Source organism: Balaenoptera musculus, chromosome 8 (assembly GCF_009873245.2).
Source record: "Balaenoptera musculus isolate JJ_BM4_2016_0621 chromosome 8, mBalMus1.pri.v3, whole genome shotgun sequence".
Classification (NCBI taxonomy): domain Eukaryota; kingdom Metazoa; phylum Chordata; class Mammalia; order Artiodactyla; family Balaenopteridae; genus Balaenoptera; species Balaenoptera musculus.
Window position 1 is genome coordinate 60,805,631 of NC_045792.1, and position 13,310 is coordinate 60,818,940.

At 38.7% G+C, this 13,310-nt stretch overlaps 1 protein-coding gene across 1 annotated transcript; it reads left to right on the plus strand.

Moving 5' to 3' along the window:
• Positions 1–901: 901 nt before the first annotated feature.
• LOC118900129 (olfactory receptor 2D3) lies at positions 902–1,888 on the plus strand. Its single transcript, XM_036862382.1, has one exon. It carries the CDS (start codon positions 944–946, stop codon positions 1,886–1,888), a length of 945 nt encoding a protein of 314 aa, XP_036718277.1. The 5' UTR covers positions 902–943.
• The last annotated feature ends 11,422 nt before the right edge of the window (positions 1,889–13,310 follow it).

Consider the following 13,310-nt stretch of genomic DNA (forward strand, 5'->3'; position numbering starts at 1 on the left):
AATATTTTTCTTATATTTAGTAGCTATTTGCATTTCTTCTTTGTAAATAGTCTTTTCATGTCCTTGGCCCATTATTTGTTGGACTCAACAATTTTCATAGTGTTTTATATGGAATCATAATGTAATAAAGTATTTTAACTTTTGTCTGATGTCTCCCTAAAATATTTTCCTCAGTTTGTAGTTTATCTTTTAATTTTATTCATGATATTATTGTCTCACAGAAATCTTTCAGTTTATGTTGTAAACTCTACACATGTTTTCCTTCATGGTTTCTTAGAAGGCTTTTGTGATTTTCAATTCTAATCCTATCCATATGTCACAACAACTTTAACCTATTTTTCCTTTTTTGTATTGTTTTACTTTTAATATTTTATTCTTTAATCCAAACAGAATGGTCCTTAGTGTTGATATGCCAAAGCTTTGTTTTTAAACCCAAGAAAATTTTGTTGTTTTTTAAGAGGTCAAATTAAATTGATGCCCAAAAACTGTTTCATGTTTTTCAAGCATATGTTATAATTAAATATGTGGTATTTTGAACAGTTAGTGGTGCAGTTTTATGCAAGGTGGTAGTCCTAACAGTATACATGGTCATTTCCTAATAATATGTGTATAGACATTTAGTAAAATCCACAGGAACTCTAATATCCTCATATCAGAAGTAGCCAAGAAGGCTTTAACAACGTCATATTCTATCTATAAATAAGAGGCACTGGGGAGAGGAGATTTGGGGAAAATGAGGTGGATTTAAATTACAACCAACTAATAAGAATAAAAATATTCTACTTAGTATCAATTAGAACAAGCTGGATAGCAAAAAGCTAGAAATATCTAATTGGGTTTTTAAATTGAGCTTTAAATGAGCCTCTTCTACAGGACTTGATGTCATAAACCCAATGTTTGTTCTTTTTGTTTGTGCCAAACAGGTAAACAAGCATAAATCTCAATGGGAGAAGAAAACCACACTTTTGTGGCTGAGTTTATCTTCCTTGGCCTTTCACAGGACTTGCAGACCCAGATCCTGCTGTTTATTCTTTTTCTTATCATTTATCTGTTGACTGTGCTTGGAAACCTGCTCATCACTATTCTCATCTTCATGGATTCTCGACTTCACACCCCCATGTACTTTTTTCTTAGAAATCTCTCTTTCACAGATCTCTGTTTCTCTACTAGTATTGTCCCTCAAGTGTTGGTCCACTTCCTGGTAAAGAGGAAAACTATTTCTTTTTTTGGGTGTATGACACAGATCATTGTTTTCCTTTTGGTTGGGGGCACAGAATGCGCACTGCTGGCAGTGATGTCCTATGACCGGTATGTGGCTGTCTGCAAGCCCCTGCACTACTCCACCGTCATGACCCAACAAGTGTGTATCCAGTTGGTCATAGGGTCCTGGGCTAGTGGCGCACTAGTGTCTCTGGTAGATACCACCTTTACTTTCCAACTTCCCTATCAAGGACAGAACATTATCAATCACTACTTTTGTGAACCCCCTGCCCTCCTGAAGCTGGCTTCAGCAGATACTTACAGCACAGAAATGGCCATCTTTGCAATGGGTGTGGTCATCCTCTTAGCTCCTGTCTCCCTGATCCTTGTCTCCTACTGGAATATCATCTCCACTGTGATCCAGATGCAGTCTGGGGAGGGGAGGCTCAAGGCTTTCTCTACCTGTGGCTCCCATCTCATTGTTGTTGTCCTCTTTTATGGATCAGGAATATTTACCTACATGTGGCCAAATTCCAAGACCACAGAAGAATGGGATAAAATGATATCTGTGTTCTATACAGTGGTGACTCCAATGTTGAACCCCATAATTTATAGCCTGAGAAACAAGGACGTCAAAGGAAGTCTCAGGAAACTGACTGGAAGAAAGTCCTCTTCTCAGAGACAGTGACCTCTAGGTCTGACTTTTAGAGCTATAGTAACCTTAAAAGAGGAGCAGGATTTCAGTCGACAGTTACAAGTTAGGTCATTTCAGGAAGAATCATAAAAGTAAGGAACATGTTCCAGAAACTGTGAATACACCACCCTAAACATAGGGAAGATATGAAAGGATGAAAAGTTAGTTTATTTCTTGATTATGAAAAGCACTAAATGCTATTTTGAAGGAGTTTTTGGTTAATTCAGCTAACGTGGACATGTTTTAAGCTTGATCACCCTTGAATTTAAGAGATTTAAACTGGATTATCCAGAGATAATGTCTAATATGAATTAAATACATGATTCTAACATTAAAGACATTTCAAGTTTGGATGTCCCAGTCATACAAAACCAGGAATAGTCTAATCAAAACAATCAATGTATTTAATACTGGTCTCATTCACGGCCCAAAGCATTTCAGCTTGTAAAAAGGTACCAGAGGCCACACTACTTCCTAGTTCATGATGTTCTCTCCTGAAAGCTCCAGAAAATGAGTTTTTATATCATCACCCCAAAGTCCATATAAACACAGACTATCAGAGTAAAAAGTGAATTCAACAGTCATCTAATCCAAACATATGTCTGAGGATTAAACCACTCCATAATATTGCCATTGAGTAATTAATTGTCCAGCATTTGCCTGAACAAGAATGGTATAGCTAGTGCTCTACGTTCTAGGATCATTCCCTTTCATATGTAGATAGTTTTTTTACTGTTAGAAAGATCTTCCTTATGGTAAGTCAAAATCAATTTTCCTATATCTTCAACCCACTTTCCCTAGTTTTACTCCTAGAATAATTTTCATTATCCTTCTATACCACAACTCACTGAAGTCAGTTTCTATATTTGCCCAAATTCAATTTTCATAGCCAACCACCCACTTGTTCCTTTAAAATTCCTTTATCTAACATGCTTTGGTATCCAATATTCATTCAGGTCATCTTCCTCTGTATGAACCCAATTAACCCAATGAATATCTCTTCTGTAAGCAAAATGAATTAGAATTTTAGAAATTGGAGTTTACCATCCCTAGACTGACCCCTTAAGCTTAGATGCCTCTAACCACATTTCACTGTGGCTCAACTTGTCTAGAATGGTCAATTCTAGAGTTCACTTTAGGTTCTCATAAACTCTTAGTCCAAATAAACAGACTGACAGGGCTTCCCTGGTGGCGCAGTGGTTGAGAATCTGCCTGCCAATGCAGGGAACACGGGTTCGAGCCCTGGTCTGGGAAGATCCCACATGCCGCGGAGCAACTAGGCCCGTGTGCCACAGCTACTGAGCCTGCGCGTCTGGAGCCTGTGCTCCGCAACAGGAGAGGCCACGACAGTGAGAGGCCCGCGCACCGCGATGAAGAGTGGCCCCCGCTTGCCACAACTAGAGAAAGCCCTTGCACAGAAACGAAGACCCAACACAGCCCAAATAAATAAATAAATAAAAATTTATTAAAAAAAAAAACAAAACTGACAGCTGCTCTGCTCTTTTTTTTTTTTTTTTTTACTCCTTATAACATAACATTTATTCACTTAAAAATACAGTAGATACAAAAAATAAAATGAGGGGGGTGGGGGGAATGGATTGGGAGTTTGGAAGTAGCAGATGAAAACTATTATATATAGAATGGATAAACAACAAGGTCCTACTATATAGCACAGGGAACTATATTCAATATCCTGTGAAAAACCATTATGAAAAAGAATATATGTATATAAATAACTGAATCACTTTGCTATAGAGCAGAAATCAACACAACATTCTATATCAACCATACTTCAATAAAATAAGTTTTAAAAAATTGAAATTGAAAACAAAAGTTTCCCGTCAGATAACCCTTGTTGTTGTTTAAAAAGCTACAAAAGTATAGAAGAAATTTTGAATAGTACAGAAAGATATAAAACAAAACATGATAGCCACTCCCTTCTTCCCATGTCTTTCTCCCCATAGATAAACACTATTCTGGGAAAGATAATTTTCTTGCTCATTCTGTCTCTCCCTTTCAATTTTAATTGGAAAATAGAGCACATAGCTTATAAAATGGGGATATGCCCCTCTATTTTTGTCATAGTTTTTATATGACTTTTAGATAATTTTAGAAAGTCCTTTTTTGTTTGTTTTTTTACTTTTATTTTTTAATTAAAAAAAATCTTTATTGGAATATAATTGCTTTACAATGTTGTGCTGGTTTCTGCTGTATAACAAAGTGAATCAGATACATGTATCCATGTATCCCCATATCCCCTCCCTCTTGCGTCTCCCTCCCACCCTCCCTATCCCACCCCTCTAGGTGGTCACAAAGCACCGAACTGATCTCCCTGTGCTATGCAGCTGCTTCCCACTAGATATCTATTTTACATTTGGTAGTGTATATATGTCAATGCTACTCTCTTGCTTCATCCCAGCTTACCCTTCCCCCTCCCTGTATCCTCAAGTCCATTCTCTACATCTGTGTCTTTATTCCTGTCCTGCCCCAAGGTTCATCAGTACCATTTTTTTTTTTTTTTTAGGTTCCATATATGTGTTAGCCTATGGTATTTGTTTTTCTCTTTCTGACTTACTTCACTCTGTATGAGAGACTCTAGGTCCATCCACCTCACTACAAATAACTCAATTTTGTTTCTTTCTATGGCTGAGTAATATTACATTGTATACAATGTGCCACATCTTCTTTATCCATTCATCTGTCGATGGACAGTTAGGTTGCTTGGCTATTGTAAATAGTGCTGCAATGAACATTGTGGTACATGTCTCTTTTTGAATTATGGTTTTCTCAGGGTATAGGCCCAGTAGTGGGATTGCTGGGGCATATGGTAGTTCTATTTTTAGTTTTTTAAGGAATTTCCATACTGTTCTCCAAGGTGGCTGTATCAATTTACATTCCCACCAACACTGCAAGAGGGTTCCCTTTTCTCCACACCCTCTCCAGCATTTATTGTTTGTAGATTTTTTGATGATGGCCATTCTGACCGGTGTGAGATCATATCTCATTGTAGTTTTGATTTGCATTTCTCTAATGATTAATGATGTTGAGCATTCTTTCATGTGTCTGTTGGCAATCTGTATATCTTCTTTGGAGAAATGTCTATTTAGGTCTTCTGCCCATTTTTGGATTGGGTTGTTTGTTTTTTTGATATTGAGCTGCATGAGCTGCTTGTATATTTTGGAGATTAATCCTTTGTCAGTTGCTTCATTTGCAAATATTATCTCACATTCTGAGGGTTGTCTTTTCATCTTGTTTATGGTTTCCTTTGCTGTGCAAAAGCTTTGAAGTTTCATTAGGTGCCATTTGTTTATTTTTGTTTTTATTTCCATTTCTCTAGAAGCTGGGTCAAAAAGGATCTTACTGTGATTTACGTTATAGTGTGTTCTGCCTGTATTACCCTCTAAGAGTTTTATAGTGACTGGCCTTACATTTAGGTCTTTAATCCATTTTGAGTTTATTTTTGTGTATGGTATTAGGAAGTGTTCTAATTTCATTCTTATGAAATTAGAACACTCCCTAACCACCTATTGAAGAGGCTGTATGTACTCCATTGTATATTCTTGCCTCCTTTGTCAAAGATAAGGTGACCATATGTGCATGGGTTTATCTCTGGGCTTTCTATCCTGTTCCATTGATCTGTATTGCTGTTTTTGTGCAAGTACCATACTGTCTTGATTACTGTAGCTTTGTAGTATAGTCTGAAGTCTGGGAGCCTGATTCCTCCAGCTCCGTTTTTCTTTCTCAAGATTGCTTTGGCTATTCGGGGCCTTTTGTGTTTCCACACAAACTGAAATTTTTTGCTCTAGTTCTGTGAAAAATGCCAGTGGTAGTTTGATAGGGATTGCATTGAATCTGTAAATTGCTTTGGGTAGTAGAGTCATTTTCACAATGTTGATTCTTCCAATCCAAGAACATGGTATATTTCTCCATCTGTTTGTATCATCTTTAATTTCTTTCATCAGTGTCTTATAGTTTGCTGCATACAGGTCTTTTATCTCCTTAGGTAGGTTTACTCCTAGATATTTTATTCTTTTTGTTGCAATGGTAAATGGGAGTGTTTTCTTAATTTCACTTTCAGATTTTTCATCATTATTGTATAGGAATGCAAGAGATTTCTGTGCATTAATTTTGTATCCTGCTACTTAACCAAATTCATTGATTAGCTCTAGTAGTTTTCTGGTAGCAGCTTTAGGATTCTCTAAGTATAGTATCATGTCATCTGCAAACAGTGACAGTTTTAATTTTTTTTTCTGATTTGGATTCCTTTTGGTTCTTTTTATTCTCTGATTGCTGCGGCTAAAACTTCCAAAACTATGTTGAATAATAGTGGTGAGAGTGGACAACCTTGTCTTGTTCCTGATCTTAGAGGAAATGGTTTCAGTTTTTCACCACGGAGAACAATGTTGGCTGTGGGTTTGTCATATATGGCCTTTATTATGTTGAGGTAGGTTACCTCTATGCCTACTTTCTGGAGAGTTCTTATCATAAATGGTGTTGAATTTGTCAAAAGCTTTTTCTGCATCTACTGAGATTATCATATGGTTTTTATCCTTCAATTTGTTAATATGGTGCACCACATTGATTAGCGTATATTGAAGAATCCTTGTATTCCTGGGATAAACCCCACTTGATCTTGATATATGATCCTTTTAATGTGCTGTTGGATTCTGTTTGCTAGTATTTTGTTGAGGATTTTTGCATCTATGATTATCAGTGATAATCATTTTCAGTGTAGTTTTCTTTTTTTGTGACATCTTTGTCTGGTTTTGGTATCAGGGTGATGGTGGCCTCATAGAATGAATTTGGGAGTGTTCCTCCCTCTGCTATATTTTGGAAGAGTTTGAGAAGCATAGGTGTTAGCTCTTCTGTAAATGTTTGATAGAATTCACCTGTGAATCCATCTGGTCCTGGGGTTTTGTTTGTTGGAAGATTTTAAATCACAGTTTCAATTTCAGTGCTTGTGATTGGTCTGTTTATATTTTCTATTTCTTCCTGGTTCATTCTCAAAAGGTTGTGCTTTTCTAAGAATTTGTCCATTTCTTCCAGGTTGTCTATTTTATTGGCATATAATTGCTTGTAGTAATCTCTCATGTTCCTTTCTATTTCTGCAGTGTCAGTTGTTACTTCTCCTTTTTCATTTCTAATTCTGTTGATTTGAGTCCTCTCCCTTTTTTTCTTGATGAGTCTGGCTAATGGTTTATCAATTTTGTTTATCTTCTCAGAGAACCAGCTTTTAGTTTTATTGATCTTTGCTATTGTTTCCTTCATTTCTTTTTCATTTATTTCTGATCTGATCTTTATGATTTCTTTCCTTCTGCTAACTTTGGGGGTTTTTTTTGTTCTTCTTTCTCTATTGGCTTATGTGTAAGGTTAGGTTGTTTATTTGAGATTTTTCTTGTTTGTTGAGGTAGGATTGTATTGCTATAAAATTCCCTCTTAGAACTGCTTTTGCTGCATCCCATAGGTTTTGGGCTGTGGTGTTGTCATTGTCATTTTTTTCTAGGTATTTTTTGATTTCCTCTCTGATTTCTTCAGTGATCTCTTGGTTATTTAGTATTGTATTGTTTAGCCTCCCTCTGTTTATATTTTTTACAGTTTTTTCCCTGTAATTTATATCTAGTCTCACAGCATTGTGGTCGGAAAAGATACTTGATATGATTTCAATTTTCTTAAATTTGCCAAGGCTTGAGTTGTGACCCAAGATATGATCTATCCTGGAGAATGTTCCATGAGCACTTGAGAAGAAAGTGTATTCTGTTGTTTTCGGATGGAATGCCCTATAAATATCAATTAAGTCCATCTTGTCTAATGTGTCATTTAAAGCTTATGTTTCCTTATTTATTTTCATTTTGGATGATATGTCCATTGGTGAAAGTGGGGTGTTAAAGTCCCCTACTATTACTGTGTTACTGTCAATTTCCCCTTTTATGGCTGTTAGCATTTGCCTTATGTATTGAGGTGCTCCTATGTTGGGTGCATAAATATTTACGATTGTTATATCTTCTTCTTGGATTGATCCCTTGACCTTTATATAGTGTCCTTCTTTGTCTCTTGTAATAGTCTTTATTTTAAAGTCTATTTTGTCTGATATGAGTATTGCTTCTCCAGCTTTCTTTTGATTTCCATTTGCATGGAATATCTTTTTCCATCCCCTCACTTTCAGTCTGTATGTGTCCCTAGGTCTGAAATGGGTCTCTTGTAGACAGCATATATACAGGTCTTGTTTTTGTAACCATTCAGTGAGCCTGTGTCTTTTGGTTGGAGCATTTAATCCATTCACATTTAAAGTAATTATTGATATGTGTGTTCCTAGTACCATTTTCTTAATTGTTTTGGGTTTATTATTGTAGGTCTTTTCCTTCTCTTGTGTGTCCTGCCTAGAGAAGTTCCTTTAGCATTTGTTGTAAAGCTGGTTTGGTGGTGTTGAATTCTCCTAACTTTTGCTTGTCGGTAAAGATTTTAATTTCTCCGTCGAATCTGAATGAGATCCTTGCTGGGTAGAGTAATCTTGGTTGTAGTTTTTTCCCTTTCATCATTTTAAATATATATTGCCACTCCCTTCTGGCTTGCAGAGTTTTGCTGAAAGATCAGCTGTTAACCTTATGGGTATTACCTTGTATGTTATTTGTTGCTTTTCCCTTGCTGCTTTTAATATTTGTTCTTTGTATTTAATTTTTGATAGTTTTATTAATATGTGTCTTGGCATGTTTCTCCTTGGATTTATCCTGTATGGGAAACTCTGCACTTCCTGGACTTGACTGACTGTTTCCTTTCCCATGTTAGGGAAGTTTTCAACTATAATCTCTTTAAATATTTTCTCAGACCCTTCCTTTTTTTTCCCCTCTTCTTCTTCTGGGACCCCTATAATTGGAATGTTGTTGCGTTTAATGTTGTCCCAGAGGTCTCTGAGACTGTCCTCAATTCTTTTCATTCTTTTTACTTTATTCTGATCTGCAGTAGTTTTTCCCACTATTTTATCTTCCAGGTCACTTATCCGTTTTTCTGCCTCAGTTATTCTGCTACTGATTCCTTCTAGAGTATTTTTAATTTCATTTATTGTGCTGTTCATCATTTTTTATTTGCTATTTAGTTCTTCTAGGTCCTTGTTAAACATTTCTTGTATTTTCTCCATTCTATTTCCAAGATTTTGGATCATCTTTACTATCATTACTCTGAATTCTTTTTCAGGTAGAGTGCCTATTTCCTCTTCATTTGTTTGGTCTGGTGGGTTTTTACCTTCCTCCTTCATCTGCTGCATATTTCTCTGTCTTCTCATTTTGTTTAGATTACTGTGTTTAGGGATTCCTTTTCTGAGGCTGCAGCTTCATAGTTCCTGTTGTTTATGGTGTCTGTCCTCAGTGGGTGAGGTTGCTTCAGTGGCTTGTGTAGGCTTCCTGGTATAGGGAACTGGTGTCTGTGTTCTGGTGGGTGGGGCTAGATCTTGTTTTTCTGGTGGGCAGGGCCACGTGTGGTGTTGTGTTTTGGGGTGTCTATGAACTTTGTATGATTTTAGGCAGCGCCTCTGCTAATGGGTGGGGTTGTGTTCCTGTTTTGCTAGTTGTTTGGCATGGGGCATCCAGCACTGGAGCTTGCTGGCCTTGGGTGGAGCTGGGTCTTAGCGTTGAGATGGAGATCTCTGGGAGAGCTCTCGCCGATTGATATTATATGGGCCTGGGAGGTCTCTGGTGGTCCAGTGTCCTGAACTCGGCTCTCCCACCTCGGAGGCTCAGGCCTGACACCAGGCCAGAGTACCAAGACCCTGTCAGCCACATGGCTCAGAATAAAAGGGAGAAAAAAAGAAAGAAAAAATATAATAAAAATTTAAAAAATTATTAAAATAAAAAAATCAAAAATAAATGAAATTAAATTTTAAAAAAAGAAGAGAGCAACCAAGCCAATAAGCAAATCCACCAATGATAAGAAGCACTAAAAACTGAACTAAGATTAACATAAAAATCAGAAACAAATCAGTTGCAGAAAGCAAACCCCAAGTCTACTCCCAAAGTCCACCACCTCAATTTTGGGATGATTTGTTGTCTATTCAGGTATTCCATAGATGCAGGGTACATCAAGTTGATTGTGGGGATTTAATCCGCTGCTCCTGAGGCTGCTGGGAGAGATTTCCCTTTCTCTTCTTTGTTCGCACAGCTCCTGGGGTTCAGCTTTGGTTTTGGCCCCACCTCTGTGTGTAGGTCGTCCTCCGGCATCTGTTCCCACCCAGACAGGACAGGGTTAAAGCAGTGGCTGATTAGGGCGCCCTTGCTCACTCAGGCTGGGGGGAGGGAGGGGTACGGTAGTCATAACTGGAATGCAGGGTGAGCCTGTAGCAGCAGAGGCCAGTGTGACGTTGCAACAGCCTGAGGCGTGCTGTGCATTCTCCCGGGGAAGTTGTCCCTGCATCACAGGACCCTGGCAGTGGTGGGCTGCACAGGCTCCCAGGAGGGGAGGTGTGGATAGTGACCTGTGCTTGCACACAGGCTTCTTGGTGGCAGCAGCAGCAGCCTTAGCATTTCATGCCCGTCTCTGGGGTCCGTGCTGATAGCCGCGGCTCACGCCCGTCTCTGGAGCTCCTTTAAGCGGCAGTCTTAATCCCCTGTCCTCGCGCACCAGGAAACAAAGAGGCAAGAAAAAGTCTCTTGCCTCTTCGGCAGTTCCAAACCTTTTCCCGGACTCCCTCCCGGCTAGCCGTGGTGCACTAGCCCCCTTCAGGCTGTGTTCACGCCGCCAACCCCAGTCCTCTCCCGGCGATCCGACCGAAGCCCGAGCCTCAGCTCCCAGCCCCCACCTGTCCCGGCGGGTGAGCAGACAAGCCTCTTGGGCTGGTGAGTGCTGGTCGGCACCGATCCTCTGTGTGGGAATCTCTCCGCTTTGCCCTCTGCATGCCTGTTGCTGCGCTCTCCTCCGTGGCTCTGAAGCTTCCCCCCTATGCCTCCCACAGTCTCCACCCACGAAGGGCCTTCCTAGTGTGTGGAAACTTTTCCTCCTTCACAGCTCCCTCCCACTGGTGCAGGTCCCATCCCTATTCTTTTGTCTCTGTTTTTTCTTTTTTCTTTTGCCCTACCCAAGTATGTGGGGAGTTTCTTGCCTTTTGGGAGGTCTGAGGTCTTCGGCCAGTGTTCAGTAGGTGTTCTGTAGGAGTCGCTCCACATGTAGATGTATTTCTGATGTATCTGTGGGGAGGAAGGTGATCTCCACCTCCTACTCCTCTGCCATCTTGAAGGTCCCTCTGCTTGGCTCTTTTACCCAAACGTTAATCAATCACACATTTAGAGGGGATTCCATGGTAACCATTCTACAGTTACCGTGAACATAGGTCCAGGAACAACACACCTCAGATTGACTTTGCAGGGGAAGACCTCCCCAGTGAAGAGATATCTAGTAACCAAAGTTCTTATTTCTTTCGTTCATGCATTCATGCATCCATGGAATCATTTTAAAAGTATTTATTGAGCTCTTATTTCATTTTATCTTACCATTTTATCAGAGCAATGACTGACACATAATGTGTTTTAATACACACTTTTGCATTTGTTACTATCCTTTTAAAATTACTGGAACTGCACTACAATAGACAAACTCTAATCTGGGGTAGGAGGATCAGAGAAAACCCTCATTCAAACAGCATGTGCTAGATGAGGTGATGTAGACAAGGACAAAAAATTAATAGTTGAAATTGGTGACTTGGCTTTCATTGATGATCTAGATGAGAGCTACTTCAGTAACAGCAGAAAAAATAAGAAAATGTAAGAAGAAAGTACAAACACTACCTTAAATATTGCCATTACCGATAGTTGCCATCTCCACCTTCCAAATTCTGGAATCCTGAGCAAATAAAATGATTGCTGTTTTAAGGCACAGAGTTTTGAGGTGGTTTGTTATGCAGCAATGGATAACTGAAACTCTGAGAGAATTGTGCTCCATCACATTCAAATAGGTTCTTGTGGGGCTTATTCACATTACCAATAAAAACGACTACCTCTCCTGCTATGGAGGGAGAGGGGGAATAAAGGGCCAAGAAGCTTCTAAAGAATCATAATAAAGATGATGTATCAGTCAGGGTTTGTAGTTGCAAGTAACAGAAACTGACTATGCATGATTTAAGCTAAAAGGAAAAATACTGAATAATAGTAATTCCGATTCTGCAGCCAGCATCACGGGCCAAATTCATTAACACAAAATGGGTCTGCTAAGGACATCACTGCCATTCAGCACTAGGTGGCGCAGTTTACACTGCCAACACCCTCAGCACAGGCCCTGCTGCTGGAGCGGCTAATTCCCTGAACCTGGAAATTGGAATGTTGCTGCTCTCTCTACCGCTGACAAAAAAAGAGAAGAAATTGCTGACACTGCCTCAGCCAGGTGACCAAGGTTAACATAAATAGTGTTAAGTCCTGTTGTTAGTACGTTCCCTTGAGATGATATGATGGAAATAGCACTTTATGATCGGAAGATCCCTCAAACCCATAACCTCAGTCTAATCATGAGAAAAACAGATAAATTCTCATACATGGGCTTCCTATAAAATATACAACCTGTACTCCTCAAAACTGTAAAGGTCATCAAAAACAAGTCTCAAAAACTGTCACAGCCAGGAGGAGCCTAAGGAGACAAAACCTCAGCAAATTCAAACAAAGTATAAAGTTTAGTTAATAATAAGGTATTAATCTTATTTTCTTAATTGTCGCAGATGTGCCATAATAATGTAAATAATAATAATAACAATGTAAGTTGATAGTGGGAAAAGGGGGGGTATATCAGAACTCAATGTACTATATCTTCTTAATTTTTCTGTACATCTAAAACTGACCTAAAAAATAAAGTCTGTTTTTAAAAAAGAAACTTTTTGATGTCCTTGCTTTTTCATGTCACTAGCTCTTAATTCAAAGTCTAGACTGGGTATATCTAATTGATCGAGTCCTAGCTGCAATGCAGACAAAGGAAGTTAATATTAGATGTATTCAGTTTCCATGGATGGAGACAGGCTCCAACTCCCTCACAAGACTCAGCAGAAGACTATAATTTTAGACAGTGTATTCAAAGGATCAGAAGCCAAAAACTGACAAATGTCCATAACACATGGCCCATGAAACCAAATCACCCCTATTCATATCTTGACTATCTACAAATTCCAGACTGACCAATGCAACTCACAATCTACACAACACAATATTCTGAGGATGTGCAGAACACAGAACATTGGGTGAAGAAGTACAATAGCTTAGCATATGGAATGCTTCCACTGGTCGTTAAGACAGTCTTCACTTGGTTGTGTTTACTAATATATTTTCAATTGCTAGTACAGTATTTGCCACATTAAATTCTCAATAAAAATTGGCTGAATGAATATATAAGTGGTCTAGGAAAAGTGTTGGCTTAACTCAGGTCAAGTTTTCTCTATATTTTTTTCTTAAATACA

What these genes read in the sequence shown, in the direction of transcription:
- LOC118900129 (XM_036862382.1), top strand. Translation starts at nt 944, where the DNA reads ATGGGAGAAGAAAACCACACTTTTGTGGCTGAGTTTATCTTCCTTGGC.